General features: G+C 35.4%; 1 protein-coding gene across 1 annotated transcript; it reads right to left on the bottom strand.

Moving 5' to 3' along the window:
- Positions 1-9357: 9357 nt before the first annotated feature.
- On the bottom strand, positions 9358-10550 carry LOC149175186 (pectinesterase inhibitor 6-like). Its single transcript, XM_089422783.1, has one exon. It carries the CDS (start codon positions 10328-10330, stop codon positions 9593-9595), a length of 738 nt encoding a protein of 245 aa, XP_089278909.1. The 5' UTR covers positions 10331-10550; the 3' UTR covers positions 9358-9592.
- Positions 10551-20785: the final 10235 nt, after the last annotated feature.

Raw genomic sequence — 20785 nt, 5'->3', positions numbered from 1 at the left:
AGCATTGCTTGGAATATGGGGAGGAAATTAGCTCATGGGTGTTGAGTGGTTCATACCTTGAAATTTGACCTCCATTATTATAGGAGTTCTTTTCTTCCTCCATTTTGATAATTGGCAAGAGAAAACCCTAGTGGGAAAAAGAGGGGAATTGGATGAGGAGATAGGATGAAGGGTTTAGGGAAGGGAAATGAGGGTAGGAAAATTTAGGGAAGTAGGTAGGGGTGGTAGTGAACCTTGGGAAGTGGAATGGGATGAATTTGGTGTAGGATTTAGTCTAGGGAAATTTTACACAGTCCTAGCTAGGAAAACTACCAAAACCGCAACATAGGGACAAATGGAGACTTATGTAGCATTAAAACAAGGAAATAAATTGATAAGAGCTGTCCAGGTAACTTAACTTACTTGTAGATTGCTGATGGAGACTTCAATTGCTGTTGAGAACCCCTGGAAACAAGTTTATGGCCTTTGGAGTGAAAAAACAGTGTATCTGCCTAAAAGCGCAGCGTGGGCTGCTGAAAGTGTAGTGTGGCTGCTTATATTGAGTTTCAGAGTATCTTTTGCCTTTGAAATCGCTGAGGAAGTGGCTTTTTGGTGAATGAGAGTTCTTAACTTATGAAATGAGTGAGAGAAATGAATTGGTGTGGCCTTTTATATCTTGTAAAAGTCAAATTATTCATAATGGTAGGGTGGCCCACCATAGGATTTTCACTTTGCTTTTGGAAACTACGTAGCTTTGGAACATTTGAATGAAACTTTTAGAGCATTATAACTTATTACATCATTTTGAAATAAATTACATTTGAAACAAAAACCTTTAGAGAAAATTCCCTATTACTTCTCCTTCAATTGCGAGATCTATGAATGAAATGACAGATTTTGATGACTTTGACCCTAATGACATAAAGGTGACACTGAGCTGAATGAGGACCATGATGGTATGACTGAGATGATGATGATGACCTTTCATTGATGGAACATCCAAGTGAGTGATGGTAGTGTCTAGAATATGAAAATTTAGAAAAGAGCAGCAATAGACCTAGACATACTAGCGAGTGACCAAATTTTTATTTTGAAAACCTAATGAAATGATAAAATTTGACTTGAAATCCTAACACAAACTATTGCAAGAGCATATTTGATCACCGGTCACTGGCAGGAATGACAAACACTAACATAGGTGAGAGCTTAAATACCTCTTTCACTATTCTTATAAGAAATTATAGTCCATTCCAATATATCTTAATTCCACCTAATATTGGATTTTGAACTTATTTTATTTTTTAAACATAATTGGTGGTGAATAAAAATTATGAAATGTCAAGAGTGATAGGTCATAAAAATTTGAGCACCTAGAGAACTCAAATTTTGTAGATTACACCACTATAACTTACAAGAAATCAATACTAGATTTTAAACAAAATTAATGAAAAAAGTATTAAAAAAAGAAAATTATCAAATAATTAAACTAGATTGCTAGTTTGCTAATTTATAAGCCCAAAAATATCTAAGAAAAACCGATGAAAAAATAAGCAAAATAAAAGAAAAGTTATCTAATAGTTAAACTACGCTGCTAGTTTATAGGCACACGAAGCACAATACCTATTAATACTTGTATTGGGTAAAGCATATCCAAAGTTGCATTAAGACATTTTTTGAAATTGGTAATATTATGTACTTTTTTATATATTAATAATTCCCACCTAAATAAATAGTTTCATAATAGGCTAGTGGCCTTTGTTGACACCTAATCCTTGTGATTGGGTGAATTAATGTAAATAGATAAATAGGAAATATGAACAGTCATCGGGAGATGAACTGAACAGTCTCTCCCTCATGTATATAATGAAGACCTACTTGATGGAATAGAATAGTCGAATCATTTTTTCCTTATGGAGTTACTGCCTGGCCTGACATGGTATCAGAGCCAGCTCCTTTTTAGCTCTTGTCCCTTGTAACTCCCTTGTCTGCTCTCATATACCTGCACTGCTCCTCCATACAATTAGTTGCGCCCTCTGTCTGCCATATTCCATTTATACAGACTTGCTCCCTCCACAGTCGCTGCGAGGTCTAAATACTGTTCACCTGCGTTGTCTGCACTGTCCATGAACATTTCATAAAAGAAAAGGTGTTGTGCGTTAACATACCTATCCGCTCTTGCTCCATTTTACTGTGATAACTCACCACATTACGCTGCCATATCCATTTTTAAAATATTCCAAAGAATGTTGAGCACCACACCGCTATTGTAATCGATCTCGCAGTGTCTTGTCTGATCGCTCCTCACAGCTCCACACTCCGGATTAATACCACGCTGCCTTTGTTGTTAATACTCCAGGTTGATATTGCACTGCCTCTGTTGTTCATTACTCGTGTAATATCGCTCAACTCTCCCATGGTTTACTTCCAAACTCTCCCACAGTTTAATATCGGTTTTTGTTGTCTCTCCAGGAAGAGATTCCCATACCTTGATATACCCAATATGCCTCTGCTTGAGATATAAAGATGTGTCCACCACCGCTCGGACTCGGACCATATAGTGGCGCCGCCTGACCATACAGTCCCCTCACAGAACAATGCCCATCTATTCAAACATGAATTCATGACCAATGTGAGTCTTGACGAGACTTTGAAGAAAATCAAGGATACACAGTAGTAGCAGAGCTGGCCAATGTGGCATAAAATTGTAGTTGGCACAATCATTGATCTGTATATGTAAATCCTTCCTGTTACTTATGATAGTTGTGTTATGGCTGCTTTAAAGGTCACCGAACAACGATTATAATAGGTCCCTGAACAGCTATTATAATAGGTAAATTCATGATACCCATGTTGTACTATAGGCAATTGGTTTTGGAATAACCATTGCTTAGAGGTAAAAACATGGTCTTCACCGCTAGTTTTTTCTTTATCAATGAATATTCCTTCGTTGCTTGATTCAAAAGATTCTACGAACATAGTAGTATGGGGAGACAGAGGTGTATTCACTGTGTTTAATATATTGTTTGTAAATATCGCCGTGGGGCCTAAACCCACTTTGATATCTACTCTAATATCTCTTCCACAAAAGCACATTTTTTGCCAGCGAAAGTATTTTTGTACACAGATTTTTTTCTTGCTAGCAGAAGTATTTTTATATCAGCAGAAATAATTTTTACAGAATGCATTCAGTCATATCCATGGTGGGAATAGTTCTCATTGGCAAGGAGAACTTTCCTAAATGGTCCTGGATGATAAAACACACCCTCATTTTCAATGATTTGTGGAAAGGAGTGTGTGTCGGAGACGGAGACAATGAACCAGTGCAGTCTACCTCAGACAAAGAGCTCGTCATTTGGGAAGACAAGAACAACAAAGCTTATGCATTAATCATAGCATCTGTAAATGAAGAGGTGAGTCGCCATATTTCGTCATATTCAACCGCCTTTCAAGCCTTACAAAAGCTGAAAGAACTCTATGACTCACATTCTGCACTTGAAGTAGTTCAACTCATGATTAAACTCTTCACTCTTGAACTGCAAAATAATGATCCTCTTGCTCTTGCATCTGAATTAAATTCTATAATGCATGATATCAAATCCACTAAGGTTGAATTGGATATTCCTCTTATTTCTTTTCTCAAGGCAATTTATCCTATTTACTCCAATTATCTTGAGTCATTGCAAACAAATGGAAATCTCAAAGATATAACCTTTGACTCTCTTGTGAAAAAGTTTGCTGAAAGAGGGAAAGCTTTTGGAAAGAAGACCGCCCCTGAATCTTCTGAAGAGGCTGTGTGCCTTGCTCATAAAGAAAAGCATCCTGCTCAAGATTCTACAAGAGGAAGAGGTGGTCGAAGAGGAAGAGGAAGATATTTCAGAGGCAGGGGGACAGACATTCTCAAGGAGAAAAGGCAGATTTGCACTGCATACGTTGCAAAAGAAATGGATCACATGATGCCTCTACAAGCAAGCTACCATGGGACAAAATTGAGCAGGAAAGAAACCAACAGAAAGGTAAAACTGATGATGCAAACAAAGGTAAAGCATCTGAATCCGCTCACTATGTTGTGGCACAATGTAACATTGGAGTAAATGAAGATTTATTTAATGCTTCACTTGCTTCTTGGAAAAATGATTGGTTGCTTGATTCAAGAGCAACCTGCCACATGACTCATAAAAAATATTTTTTTGAAGATTTCACTGACAATGTTGATGGAGCAGTATACTTTGTAGATCAATCAAAAATCAAGCCATCAAGGCTTGGCACAACCAGGCTTAAAATGCCTGGTCTTCCAGAATTTCTTCTGCATCATGTTCTATATCTCCCACAGCTCAAACGAAACTTGCTGTCCTTGGTCCACATCTGCTAGTAAGGTCACTCCATTCATATGTTTGATGGCAAGCTTGAGGTAAGAAAGCATCTGACCACTCACTTGTCATGAGGGGAATAGAAGAAGAAAGGCTTCTCAAACTGCAAGGAACCTCTGCTCATGCACAACATTTCTCATACAATTCTGATCATGAAGATGGTACACTTCCATCAAGTTTATTATGGCATGCTAGATTTGGAAATTTGAACTATGACAGTCTCCGCTTGTTGAAGAAAAATGGTGTTGCTGGTTTGCCTACAATTCCTATAAAACTTAAGCAATGTGATGCTTACATTCTAGGAAAGCATAGCAAACAGTCTTTTCATGATTCACATTCAAGAGCACATAGAAAACTTGAACTCATTCATTCAGATTTATGTGGTGCAATGCCTGTTCCTTCTGCAAATGGAAATAAATATATCATGACATTTATTGATGACTACACCAGAATGTGTTGGGTTTATTTATTGAAGAACAAATCTAATGCTTTTCAAATATTCAATAATTTTCATAAATGGATTGAAAATGATGCACAATCTCATATTGGGTCTATTTGCACTGATAATGGAAAATAATACACATCAAATGAATTTGAAAATTATCTTTGCCAACATGGGATCAAACATCAAACAACTGTGCCTTATAATCCCCAACAGAATGGTGTAGCTGAAAGAATGAATAGGACAATCTTAAATATGGTGCGATCCATGCTCTTCTTCAAAAATGTAAAGATAATGTTTTGGGTTGATGCTGTTCTATGTGCTACATATATAAAGAATAGATGTCCATCTAATGCTATAAGAAGCAAGACTCCATATGAAATGTGGTAAGGTCATGTTCCTTCGGTAAAGCATCTCAGGGTCTTTGGTTCAACCTGTTATGCCTTGATACCAAAGGTACATAGAAACAAACTTGGTTCTAGAAGTCGTAAGTGTATATTTCTGGGGTATTCAAACACCTCCAAAGCATACCGCCTCTACGATGAAGTAAATAAGAAATTTGTTGTATCTAGAGATGTAATTTTTCTTGAATCATCCAAAACTAACAATGTTGTTGAGTGGCAACTTGATCGCTTGGATAGATTTGCAAAAACAAAATCCTTTCAAGAATTTGATAATCAGATTCCACATCTTGAAGGGGGGATTCCTATACTAGATCAACATGTGGAATCTTCTTGTGAAGAACACTCTCCCCCGCATGAAACTCCAACAACGAATGATACCTTAAGTGATGTGATTGATAGAATTGGGAGACTCAATCTTGATTCAGTCCCAACTCAATCAACGGAGCAGCCTGGACCATCTAAAAAAGGTCCCCCAAAGTGGGTGACAAAGACACTTGAAAGTGTTCATCCTGATGAGGTTGGAAAGACAGGAACTAGAAATTCAAACCGGCAAAATGGAGGTGACGTAGATGACTCTAATTCACCTGTTGATATGGATGTTTCTTATGATTGTGAATTGAACTTGTCTACAGATTTTGAACCAACTTCCTTCAAAGAAGCTACTTCTCATGATGAATGGAAAGAAGCGATGCAAAAGGAGTATAATTCCCTCATAAAGAACGGCACTTGGAAGCTAGTTGATTCTCCATTAGGAACCAAACCAATTGGTTGCAAGTGGGTCTACAAGAACAAGTATAAAGCTGATGGCTCACTTGACAAGAACAAAGCTAGGCTTGTGGCAAAAGGTTTTGCATAGAAGGAAGGGGTCGATTATGAGGAGACTTTTGCCCCCACAACAAAATGGGCTACCATCCAGACACTCTTTGCACTAGTAGCTCAGAACGGTTGGAAAGTCCATCAAATGGATGTAAAAACTACTTTCTTGAATGGAGATCTAAAAGAGAATGTTTTTATGTCCCAGCCTGAAGGATTTGCTATGAAAGGACATGAACATAAAGTATGCAAACTTGTGAAGTCCTTGTATGGCCTCAAACAGGCACCGCGAGCCTGGTATGAAAAGATAACTGAGGATCTTCTAAAACTCAATTTCAAACATTTTGATCTTGATGATGCAACTTTATTTGTCAAGAAAGTTGGCAAAACAGTTGTATATCTTGTCGTATATGTAGATGATCTTTTGATGACAGGGAACAATGAAAGCTACATTGCATCCATAAAGAAGGAATTGGGGAAAAGTTTTGAAATGACTGATTTGGGCTATGTTCATTACTATCTTGGCATTGAAGTAACCCAACATCCAAAGTCCATATTTCTTTCTCAAAAGAAATACATTGGAGATCTTTTGAACACGTTTGGCATGACAGAGTGCAATCCTCTTGCTACTCCAATGGAACAAAACTTAAAGCTCACGTCTATTGAAGGAAAAGAATTTGAGGATGCAACAAAGTATAGACAGCTTGTAGGAAGTCTCAACTACCTAACTACTACCAGACCAGACATTTCGTTTGTTGTTGGAATCCTCTCCAGGTTTATGCAAAAGCCTTGTGAGGGAAATTGGTTTGCTGCAAAAAGAGTTCTAAGGTACTTGAAGGGAACTCAAGACTTTGGAATCAAGTATACACAGGTGGACCACTTCAGTTTGATTGGATACTCTGATTCAGATTTCGATGGAGACAAAGAAACTGGGGTATCAACTTCAAGATATGCGATGAGTCTTGGATCAGGAGCTGTCTCCTGGAGATCACGCAAACAATCAGTCCCAACAGATTCCACAACAGAAGCAGAATACATAGCAGCAGCTGAAGCAACAAAAGAAATTGTGTGGCTAGGAAAATTCTTGAAGATTTGAAGGTAAAACAAGTACAATCAACTCCACTCATGATTGACAATACCTCTGCAATAAAGTTGGCCAAGAACCCAAAGTTCCATGATCGAACAAAGCACATCAATACTAAATATCCTCTGATTCGGCATCATGTTGAGGCCAAAACAATCCATCTCCGTCATTGTTCCACAAATGAGCAAATTGCAGACATCTTCACCAAAGTGCTTGGAAGGGAAAAGCTTGAACAATTCAAAATGATGCTTGGACTCACCAACATCGCTTGACATTAAGGGGGGAATGTTGACACCTAATCGTTGTGATTGGGTGAATTAATGTAAATAGATAAATAGGAAATATGAATAGTTATCCATCAAGAGTCTCTCCCTCATGTATATAATGAAGATGGAGTAGAATAGTCTAATCATTTTTATCTTATGGAGTTACTGCTTGGCCTGACAGCCTTTATACCAAATATGAGGAATCATATAATCCTTTTCAGATTTTGTTTTATAAGTATGATTAATATTTTTTTTATTATGAATGTCTTCCAGAGATGAATGCAAGCAATCCTGTTAAAAAAAACTGTTATTTCATCCAATTCCACTCGTAAATCTTTTTTTAGCAAATCTTCATTGCTCTTGCTTTTACATGTATATGCTATAAATTTACACAGTTTCAAACAAAACAAATGGTAATATTTATATCCTTTAGCATGCTCTGATTAAAAAAGATGAAAGAACATAACTAATATGTTTTTGAAAACTTAATGGTGAAAGTTTTGGATTTGATCCAATTTGAACCAATAATTCTTCTTCCCTCTAACTGGAATTTACATCCATATAAGATGACCAAATAAGAGGGGGCATTGTGGAAATTTTATTCAATACTGATAGCCAGCGAAGTGTTGTATTGAGTGCGTTATGTCTGATGGCCGACAAAACAAATGTTATCAAGCACTCAATGATGATGAATTACTGGATTTTATTAAGCTTTTATGGTCTCACGGGTTACAATAATCCTTTAAAAACGTCATGATAATATTGCAAATGTCGCTATATATCACAACCTGCATTAAAATATCACCATAGCCATGGATAGATGCATATAAAGTCAATTTGTTTTTGAACATTTTTGTGTTTTTTTAAATTTTGCTAATATTTTATGACATTTTCTCGGGATGATGTTATATTTATTTTCCGATCCCTCAATCATGATTTCTCTGGTACAATGTTGGCAACATTGGTAGGAATTCCGTGAATAACATATTAAGTGGTCACATAAATATATTGAAATAATAATCATATTAGATATTGGAACTATAATCATGGTATAAATTTTAATAGATAAATATATATCATTATAAATATTGTAAAATAATTATGAATTAATATGTTTAATATAATGTGAAATGGAATATATAAATATGAAAAGGTACAGGTGATATGATTTTCTTAGACTTCTCAATATTTATTATTTTTTATTCAAAATTGAAATTCAATAATTCATTTTTATAACTCTTATTTAATTGATTTTATAAGTTTAATGTTAGTGTAATTTATATATATAATTTATGATTAATTGTTTTGGTTTTTTATAAAGTTAAGAGTGGATATAAAGATAATAAAAGGAAATGACATTATGAAAGTGTTGGGAGCAAATATAACAAAGAAAACAACATTACCTTAACTAAATGTGATATCAATTCATAAATTGTTAAATAGGGATAATGCTCATAACACATAAATTTAAATTGTGATTTACTGAAACATAGGTGAGACTACTGCAAATGAATTCCAAACAGCAAAACTCCAGAGCCTTGAGTTGGTGATGGGAGTTTATCCTTCTACACTACTGGCATGTATGGGTGAGGCTTCCATAGATTTAAACAAAGGTAAAACTATTGCAAATGGATTCCAAACACCAAAACTTCACAAACCAGAGTTGATAATCAGACACTGAAACAAGATATTTAAACTTTTCTAAATTTTTTATTAAAATACCCATAAAATAATCCATACACCAATATGGCAACCAAATATTTATCTAAGTGATACCCATATGCTAGATTTAATGGTGTGGAAAGATGAAACATATTAATAAATATAGAGATTATATTTTAGCCTTTGGATGAAAAAAAAGTTATGTGCTGAATTAATGCTCATTGACCTAAGTCTGGGAGGTGTGAATACTAATGGGTTATTGAAACTCTCACATGGTCAATTTGAATCACTAAATCCACCCATAATAAAGATATAGTAAGTAGAGACAGAAGATGTTCCAAGAGACGCAAGATCTTCAAATACATTGAGGCTTGCATAACAAGAAGATACACCAGATTTTCAAGTACAATGCATGCTTTCATAAGAACAGTTAAAAATAAAATGGCAAAAGACAAGGGAACCAGAGCAGCTCGGAAAGCAGGCAGTCACCAGTGAAATGAAGCAATATGGTACAACTGAAAGTGGAGATTAACTATGGCTGTGCCATGGACGAAGAAGGATTAACAGAAAAAATTTCAGGGAACGTTATCCATGGAATTTTCTGAGGCGGAAACAAAGTTGACAATAGCAAGATCATTGCTCACCATTTCTCTAAGATTTTCTATCTTTTGCTTCATGCTTTCATCCATTAGCAAACCCGAATCTCCAAAATCATCGACGCAGGTGGAAGGGTTAGTGAGTGCGGCGCTGAGCCATGTGCTCAAATTGTCCATGCTCTGCTTCCAATCTTCCTCTCCCAACACCGAAACCGAACAGTTAAGCTGATCCACGGTATCACCCAACAGTTCCGTGCAATCCTCAAGGGCGTCCCGGCTCTGGTCTTCTGCTGATCTCTTCAGTTCCGCGACAAAATCATTAACCCTAATGGACTCATCAAGGCTAACCTCCACTGCAATTCTTGCAAGCTCGCTCATGTTTGCCTCCAAAGACCCCGGAAACGACGACAGAGAAGAAACGCAGAGGTCGTAATGGGAAGTTGAGTTGCAGACCTTGCGGACGGAAGCCGAAACAGTACCGACGTCGTAATGTATAGCTGAGTTGCAGAGGTTGCAGACGAGGTCTGACGATCGAACCCGATTATGACCAGTTTCCTCATTATGGGTCAATTGAATGCCCACACAAATTACACAAACCAGAAGAATGGTGGAGAATATTACAGCCAGAATGGCTTTCTTCCTCCACTCTTTCTGTGCCTCATGGCTTGAGATAGCAGGTGAAGGAACGATTTTTTCGTAGCCATTGTTGGAATTCATCTCTCGGCCTATATGCCAAACACAGATTTTTGGTTACTTGTACTTCGTTCTCGTCAGTACCTTTTAAAATATGAGATTTGCAGATATGTATGGGCAGACACAGTGGGGCGCTGGATGTAAGAATCCTTTGCTCTAATGCAAAGAAAGTGTGCTGTGAAAACATATTTTTCTTGACCTGCAATCATGGGTACGTTTCAATTGGATGTTAGATTAGTGTTGCTGCGGAAGGTGAACCTTACAGATCGACTGTCAACTCTTTCATGGGCCCTTATCTATAAAATAAAAATAAATTATAAAGTGAAGCACTTTAGATTTTAGGACAAGGTCGATATCATCCGAGTAAGTTTCCATTCATATTTTTTTATACCAGAGGATGGAAATCTTGTGAGTGTCCATTCATATATATATTTCTGTGTGTCCATTCATATTTATATTTGTGGATGGATAAGTCTCAGTGTTAGATAATTGCTATATATATATATGTGAGGTCATGGTTCATAAGTGTTATTTTATAAAATTAAAAGTACGAGAGTAATGGAGTTTTTATATTTTAAGAAATTTGTGGGTGTTGATAAAGATGATGAACTATATTAGTTGGTTCAAAATGTGTCTGTAACATTTTTTCTTACTTGATTTTTTACTCTTCTCACATAAACCTAAATTAGCAAAAACCTAAATTAGCAAAAGAATAAAATATTCTCAATACTTTTGAAATTTTAAGAATATATATGCGCTTATGTGTTAGTATGTTTGAAAGTTACATACAAAATATGTTATAAAATCAATATAATATATGAATTGTAACAATATTATATTTACAATATGTCATAAAATATTATAAAATCAATATAATATATTGATTGTAACCTTATATTTTATATTTTTCATTCATATGCTGTTATGTTAGGTTTAATTATATTTTTAATATATATTTGTAAATCTAATATATATTTGTTCATTTTTCAATGATGGTTAATAATTAATCTATAATTAGTTATTATTAGTGTCATATTACTTAACATCGATCTATAATTAATTACTATTGTCATATTATTTAACATCGAATCAAATCTAACAAGTAACTTTTTTGTTTTTGTTTTTTTTTTTTTAATGGAAATGTAAAATATCAAATTTATTGAAGTATTTTTAAACTAAAATTCATGTTTATTCAAAGAAAAGGAAAACATATAAGAAAAAGAAGATATATGTATCAAATAATTTTGTTATAAAGTATCAAACCCAAGTGAGGTTTTAAACAAGTTTTATTTTGGTAGACAATATGTTTATAAGTGAGATTTGAAGTGTGAAGTTGTGGGCATTATATCACTAATATAATGATTGATTAGTTGAAAAATGGTTATAATTTTGTTATAAAGTATCAAATCCAAGTGAGGTTTTAAACAAGTTTTATTTTGGTAGACAATGTGTTTATAAGTGGGATTTGAAGTGTGAATGTGTGGGCATTATATCACTAATATAATGATTGATTAGTTGAAAAATGGTTATGCTTTTTTTTTGGGCTTTTTTCTGCATACCACTAAAGCTATTAAAATTTCAAAGCTGCAATACTACAAAATAAATACCTCTTGCAAATACTTTTCTAAAAGATGCTCATTACTATGTCAAAGATACCTAATACTCAATGTGTCTTGGATTTGGTTCTAACACATAAATACCTACGTATCTATATATTGTAATCCTATAAAAGTTTCACAAAATAATACATCATTCATTTAATTTTCCAATCATGTGATGTTATTTTATATGCAAATATTTTTGTGTGATATTCATTCAAAATTGGATCTAATTAAGGTAGAATAAGTTAAGGAAGTCCATTGAACCAAGTCAACTGATTAAAAGAAATGAAGCTAAGAAAAAATTGATGATGAAACATGTTAACTAGTTATGTACACTTCTGTCTATATGTAAATGATGAAATAGAAGACAATTAGATCAAATGAATGAAATTTATTGAGAGGCCTAATTTTAATGTACCTCTTGCACTTACTAACCATACAAGCTCTAATGTTCTAATATGTTAAATTTTTAAACCATGATAGCATAAAAGTTATGATACAATGTTGGATCTTAAGCACAAACACAAATCTAATTTGTCAAAAAAATTGCACTAGCAATTGCAAGACAAGAAGCATGAGTAAAATATTTCTCAATAGAATAAGAGATTGAAGAACAATTTCAATTAACTTGCCATACATTGCCATACTTGAGTACAATTAAATTACACTCTCATAAAGAGTACTAATGCACATTAAGTGTGGTTCCTTGTGCATGCACAACTAGTAGAAAAGAAACAGTTGGCTCGCAGAGGGTAGAGCCAGGTTCAGAATGAATTAGCCAACAAATCCCCTCAAGCACTGACCCTTTTAGAAACACATGCAAGAAAGTGAGGTCTCACCCGAATTATCTACGGCAAGCTGTACGAACCAATACAATTCTAGAGTGATGAAGGAGATGTGGGCTTTTACACTATTATTGCCATATTCACTATGTAATTACTTGCTAACATTCATAAAAGGAGATTAAAATATACCCCTATTATGTGAAATAAACCCATTGTTCATAATGACTTAACTTAATGAAAATATACAAGTCAACACATATTGCGCAAAAAGAGATAGATGAGCCAAACAAATTCTTTTATTATAACCACAAAGTCTTTATTGCAACCATGTTTGTCATCTCTCACCAAACTATATTAATTCTCCTTACAATGTGATATCTTCTATTTCAAACATATCCAAAAATATATGATAAATTATTACTTTCCCTTCACGCCTTAACCTATTTATAATTTTACATTTGGGTGCAAGCTCATCAAAAACCCCATTTTATTATAGGAAGTAAATATCACCATGGGAAAAACATAGAAAATAAGCCTAATGGATTTCCTTATTCTCCATATTTTCGTGTGTTGACCCTTACCTCACCTTCTTGCATGGTACTCTTCTACGTGGTGCTCCATTGTGAGATTCTCAAAACTGGTACCCAAAACATTCCTCCAACAACACCCTAGCATTAGTTCCAATTAACTAGGCCAAAAATGGAGTTATATAATGTAAAATAAAGTTAGGGTCAATAGTAGGGTTGATTAGGGATATGATGAACAAAAAAATGCGAGAATTGAAGAAAAAACTCACAAATTCCACTTCTAACTCCATAAATATAGAAAATATCCAAGAATAGGACTAAAATTCAAATGATAAGGATTCCGAGGATAAAGTGATAAATGGATAGGGTTTTAGATGAGGTTTGTCTCTAGAAATAGGAAGGACATGTGCACTTATGGATAAGGTGGCTATGGATAAGGAAGTTCACGTTAATGGATAAGAAATAGTTGCACCACTTCCCTCACAATGTTTAGTGATTGCCACATGTCATCCTACATGGAAGCCCCTACTAAAAGTAGCCATACTATATATAGTAGCAAATAAAAATAGCAATACCTCCTAAAGATTAGGACATTTAGGGTAGGTAATGTGCATGTACATCAATAGCCCCGTTGAACCATAGCTAGTATGTTCTCAATAAATGAGTCCTATCAATTTTCAACCATATTAGGTACTTCAATAGAAAACAACTATATGAGTCTTGATAATTTGTAGCCATGTCAGGGGCTCATGTACAAAACAAATTTGCAAAATATAATATGAAAAAGGTGGGATGAAGAGGATAAATCTATCGAGAAGAACGCCCTCCTGCTCCCCCACCGACCCCGAAAAAATAATTGCATACTATGTCTACTGTGCAATTTCTTTCAAGAAAGATGGGTTGTTGATTAACAACCCCATCATGGACCAATCCTTGGATCTATCCTACACATAAAGTGAGAATCCCTTTTCTACTATATTATATTTTCACTTTCTTACAATAGTACCTGTGCTTGTGGAGTATGACAAAAACTGGTTATTAGTCCTCTATATCTTGGCAATATCACCCACTAGCTCACAAGCTTCTTGAAATTATGATGTTCCCATCATGGCCTCTGATCTAGATGTAAAATATGATGTTCATGGAATTACAAATCATATTCTAAAATATAATTACCAATATGATCAAATATTATGGAAAATCATTTTAAATACCCCCCTCAACAAGAGGAAAAATTAGTGCAGTTGGTTCCTCTTGGAGTGTAGGAAAGGGGCATTCCTCATACTTGTGATTTTATTTTTTCTCTATTTCCTTTATGTGCATGGGTTATAAGAGAAAAATAGTCTAATTTAGCAATTAAATGACAATTTATACAACTTATAATGATGTTCCGCCTCGCCTACTACAACTTTGGGACCATCTGTCATCTCTGAAATTATCACCAAATCTAGAGTGAACGAAGCTCATTTGCCTATAGATTGAGTGTGTAGTTTAGTGGATACATAGGCGATTCATGGAGAGATTCAAAACATGTATCAATTTTCGAAATATTCCATAATCAAGGTTAAAATTTCATTATTCACACACTCTCATAAGTTTTTCATCTGTCAACATCATAGGAGGTCGAGTACAAGATACTAAGGAAGAAAAATAGTTCTTAGATGTAGATATATGATTATATGAACTGAAATCTAAAGTCAGTTGATCAGATGATGAATAAATAATAGTCAAAACATTACCCTTACCTTGATCCTATGCTGGCTTGTTTTTATTCTTCTTCTAGGAATGATCTAGTATATAATCTACAAGGTTGTGTTGCTAAAATAATTGTGCCATAAGATCAGTTGTCTTCACCATATAGGAACTATAAAAATGAAAACCTCTATTATAGTAGTTTCACTTTTTATTTTACTTATTACAATTTCTTCCATTTGTGTTTTAAGTCTCCTTATTGGATTCAATGCTTTCTCCATTTATGTGATCAATATCCCTTGATTTCTACTTGTTATTCTTGCTATAATCTTGCACTTCAAGTGTATGGGCCGTAGATATCTTGAAAGCCCCCATTTCAATGATTTTATTTTGATCATGAATGAGTAAATCTATGAAGTCATCCATAAGAGGCATCTTCCAAGTTTTTCCCATAGAAGGTTTAGTAGTGTGGAAAGAAGAAACAAGAATTAAAATCCCAGCTCCTAGCTTTGAAAGAATCGAGAGAATGAGCCAGCCCTCCTTTCTATCACTGCTCCAAGCTTTAAATTTTTGAAGAGAAACCTTAAACATGGAAATGAAGTCATGCAAGGTATTGAATTTTCTTGGGATCAATGATTTCAGCTCATTCTCCAATTTACGTCCTCCTAGTTCATTTAGTTTCCAAGTAATCCCTCCAACACAGTCCATACTTCATTGGGATTTGAGCAACATTCAATATGGAAGAGAAATTTTGTAGAAATGGATAAGCATAAAATTCCATATTCCTGATCAATACTATTAAAGTACCTTGCCTTCTATACAAATGAATTGGGACCTACTTCAATCCCCATATTTATTTTATAAATTCCCTTATTATGTAGTAGAAGTAGGACCTTGGGCTTCCACCCAAAGTAGTTGAATGGAGTAATAATCAAAATAAAAGTGAATTGGTCCTTCCTCTTTGGGAACTCCAATCCTATATGACCCACAATATAATGATTATATTTCTCACAAGCTCCTCAAATTATTTGATACCATATTAGTTTCTTAAATCCTAATGTCATAAAAGCTATGATATTGTTATTCCATAGATCATATGTAGTGTACACTACATTTTTTTACAAAATTCAACACCATTATAAGAAAGACATGTGTGCAATTTTCTCTCTATAGAATCATGTGGGATGATATGTACAAGTTTTTTGTATAAGGTATCCTAGATCCCATGTGGATTAGTCATGCCGAGTCATTTTAGGCCCCAATTTAATTACTTATGGGTCTATGGTACTCATGTAATAACTATGCCCTAGTGTGTGGGTAGGCTTTGGAGCTTTTACAGGTCAATATACTTGGACACATGATTTAGGGGATCCCTTACCTACTCACTTATGATTATTTTCATATAAAGGTGATTGCATTATGTAAGGGTGGAAACACCCATCTGTAGAAAAGCTATTTTATTCCCCACATGGACCATTTTATCTTATGTATGCACATATTTGGCTATGGTTCACATTTCAAATAATTCTTCATGGCCTTCTCATAATTTAAAATGCATTTTTCACTCATCGAGGAACATATTAGACTCTCTAAGGAAAGAAAAGAGGTTCATTGTGCTTTCCTATGCAAGCCAAGTCATCTCCAAGTCAAAACATCCAAGATGCATTATTCAAACTACCTTTTCAAGAACTATTTCATCTTCAAAAGGGCCAACATCTCTTATGACATAGGTAGGGGTAAAAGCTGTGACATGGAAAGTCATTTAAGTGATTTGGAGGTGAAAATATGTGAAAAATTGACGTGTCAAGCCTCAAGGATCATAATAAAACATTAAATTTAAGAAATCAAGCATTAACTCATCAAACCAAGCATGATAAAACCAAAGTCACATAGTCATCCACCTTCAAGTGGATTTTGGGGGTGAGAAGGCCAAATCAAGTGAACATTGAGCCTAATTAGGGGAGCATTGGGTTTCCTCCTCACTTGGAAAGCATTTAAAAATTATTTGAAGCCAATTTCAAGGGAAATGTCATAGAAGCAAGCTAAATCATCTCTCCTTCAATGTTTGATATCAATTTTATTTGTGGGGATTTTATAAACCATTTTTGTACTTGGAAAGTCATTCCCATGCTTCATGGAAGATTCTTGACTTGTGGTATGGGCATGGAAGAATTAATTTGAGGATATTTTAAAGGTTAATAGGCAATATTTGAAGCTTTATTAGAGCCATTTTCAAGGTGTTTTCCCCTTTGGAGGTTTTTATTGTTAGAAATACTAAGAGGGGAGGGGGGTGAATCAATATTTCATGCCAGACCAAATTTTAGTTTATCCTTTTATTTTCAATGCTATATGAACCATCATTTTGTTAACAACATATTATGAAATAGATCTAGGCATATGTAGTAAACCATGAGAATCATTTAACATAAGGACATGTAAACCATAAGAATGAAACACATCATCACATTAACACCTAGGGACAAGGTATTTTAGGTGTAAAACCCAACTGGGAAAAACCACTATTATTGTTGTCTATGTATTCTTATTATATCAAGAAAATATCCTATCACATATTTCACTCACGTAGAATCTTACCGGTGTGCAAGATCATACTTGTTGGAGGATACCACCTCCTCTTGTTTCTCCAACTACCACTGGAAGGAAGCTACCACTCCCTGATCAAATTTATTGGCCAACACCGGAAGGAAGCGAATACTCCCTTACTAAAGGATGTGAACCTTAGACCTCCTTGGACAACGTTTCAGAATCTTTCACACTAGATTTAGCTGACTCAAACACAAATCCTCCAGGCCACATTTCATCCAATTTGAAAATTGGACCCATATGAAACAATCTGTTCAATCACAATAATTGAATACACATCTGGCCTCTACACAAATATCAATCAATAAACTATTTTTGCAATCAATCTCTAACAAACAAATCTGATCAATAGACCATCATACCAATCTCATAATTCAAACTTCGACGAAAACTCTTATAATGACAAAACCTATCTCATCAAATTGAATACAAAACCAGTATATCTCATCAAGGCATCCATTCATAATTAGCAACAAATTTATCAACAATACAAAACCTTCTTTGTACCAATTACAATATTTATATGCAAAAACACAACTGCTATACATTACCATGTCACAAATTTCTCATCATAACTCTAGCATCATCAGCACACTGAACTAATCTATCATTAACATACTCATTATGACATCCCTAAAAAATCAACAATAAAATAAAACAAAACCATTAATGTAGCAATAACATCAAACCCTAGCTCATCAAACTGTCAAGCAACAAACATACATTCAATGACTCTTCTCACCCATGGGATCAAACCCTAACTCATCAAATCATTTTTCCTTCACTCATTCATCTACATCTAAATCATCAACATAGTTGTAGCATTCTTTCATCATGCTCACACATAATAAATAATATGTTATAGTGACAGGTAAAAATGCCCCTCAACATGCAAGCTCATCATGGAAATAACCCTTAAACTTTATCAACACAAGATCATGAATATAAGTTACTAAAGCTATATTTAGTAAAAAAAAAAACCATCATCCAATGCTGCAAGATACATGCAAATAATCCCTTCAACCACTACACACTAGTATAATGGACAATAAAAAACATCACACAACAGATCTCCTCCATGTGCATTCAAGAATAGACAATTTTTCAGAACCAAGGAGTACATAAATCCCTGTCAATCCAAGGAGTTAAAAAAAAGAAAACTCTTCAACATTTTCACTAAGAAACTATCGTGGTATTATATATATCTATATATATATATATATATATATATATATATATATATATATATATATATATATATATATATATATATATATATATATATATATATATATATATATATATATATTTTCCCTTGGAAAAAGTTGTAATTTCTATTAGTAAAGAGAAATTACATTCTGTAGATGCCATAGCATATGCAAATTGAGGCTGGTTGCCTCCCCAGACTGTTTGTCGAAACAGCTACCACAAAAAATTACTGTATTCTCCATGCAGGGAGATCATGAAAGTCTCAAAATTACTGTTACTTATCAGATTTTAACCGACAAATAAACAACAGCAAAAAACAGTAAACTGAATTCTCCACGCAGGGAGATCATGAAGGTCTCAAAATTGAAATATCACTGAAGTAGTCTTGACTGAGAGTCTATCAAAATAGTCTCCAGAAGAGAGTTCTGTAAAACCATATGTACAGATATATAAAATTCATGCAAAATACTAGGAAAAACAGAAAAAAAAGTAGAGACATAGTGCTTATATCCCCTGGTGCGAGTGCAGATCTATGAATGGTCTGTGGTAAAACTGATGGAAGGTTCCATCAATTTCCTCCTGTATCAACCAATCCTCTTCCTGTCAGCGTGCTGCCTCCTTTGATAGGTAGTTTGCCCCTGAGTTGTGCTCCCTGTAAATGTGATGACATACAAAGTTATCAAAGGATGCTATAAGTCTGTAGGCCTCATCCAAAATGTGCCTCAATGAGAATGCAGAGCAATGAGATGTTCTATTAAGCCAGTTGCAAACAAGTTTAGAATCCCCAAAGAGTTGGAGATGAGTGCAGTGTTTCTCTAGAGCAAAGTGGAGGAGATGTTTTGCAGTGGCAAGCTCAGCATAGTTGTTTGTGCCTCTTCCCAGGTTCATTTGGATTTTGAAGCAGTGAGATTCCCTCAGGTAGAGGATGCCCCCCCCCCCCACAACCCTCTTCTTGGGCTGACTCGTCAAAATAGGCCCAAGGAGTTGATTTATCTATGTGTTTTGGTTGAATGTCCCTAGGGGGAGGCTGAGAGACTTCCTCAGGTAGAGAGTCAAAGTCGGCTATGATTCTGGATCTGATGGAAAGCCAGTGGGGGTCCTTGAGGTTGAAGATGGCCCAGTTCCTTGCCATCCAAATAGCCCAACACATCAGAAGGGGCAGATTCCTGTCTTTTCCCCTGTGTCCACCGAGCCAACTAAGCCAAGCCTCATGTATATTCCCCCCGCGCCATCCCTGAAGGGAGGGGTAATGTGCCAGGATGTTGTTCCATTGCTTAGAGATGATAGAAGAGTCCAAGAAAAGGTGCTCAGTACTTTCCTCATTGCTTCTGCACAGGTGACACCAAAAGGGTCCATGGTAAGATCGCTTCATTAAGTTTAGACCGGTCGGGATTTTGTTGAAGAGGATGGACCACATGAGTAATCGCGTTTTGGGGGCCACTTTTAGCTTCCAAAGGGATTTCCACCATGGCTCTAAATGCTTCGGTTTTGTGGCTTCCATGAGCTTCAGGTACCCATCCTTAGGAAAATATCTGCCATTTTTTGCATGTGCCCACACGATTTCGTCCTCTCCTTTTGATATCCAAATGTGAGCTTATGTAAGGGCCTCAGTAAATCCATCCCAATCCCGATGCTAATGGGCCGGAAGGTGGAGGTCTAGGGCCGACTTCCAGGCCTGCTGAAAAAGTGTAGTATTTGTAGAGTCAACAATGTGACAGAGATGTGTGTAGCCTTGATCCGCCAGAAGTCCAGTCACCTCTGCTGGGAGCCTGTGAGCATTCCTGCATCCAATCCAGGGGTTGACCCCAATTTGAACTGCATTCCCCTCATGGATCCTCCATGTTAAACCTTCACGAATGAGGGGAAGGGAGTTTAGCACTGCCTTCCATATGATGGATATATTACTGCTGATCCGATGGTCCATCTTGATCCAATCCATAGTGTTTGTAGGGGAGATATACTTGGCATAGGAAACCTTCGTCTAGAGACTTTGAGTTGTTATTAGCTGCCAACCCAATTTTGCTGCCAATGCTTTGGCGAAGATGTCCAATTTTTTGATGC

Source organism: Pinus tabuliformis, chromosome 4_1 (genome assembly GCF_031772625.1).
Source record: "Pinus tabuliformis cultivar Carrire ecotype Pingquan chromosome 4_1, CPIR1, whole genome shotgun sequence".
In the NCBI taxonomy this organism is placed as follows: domain Eukaryota; kingdom Viridiplantae; phylum Streptophyta; class Pinopsida; order Pinales; family Pinaceae; genus Pinus; species Pinus tabuliformis.
This window is presented reverse-complemented; position numbering and strand designations above follow the sequence as displayed.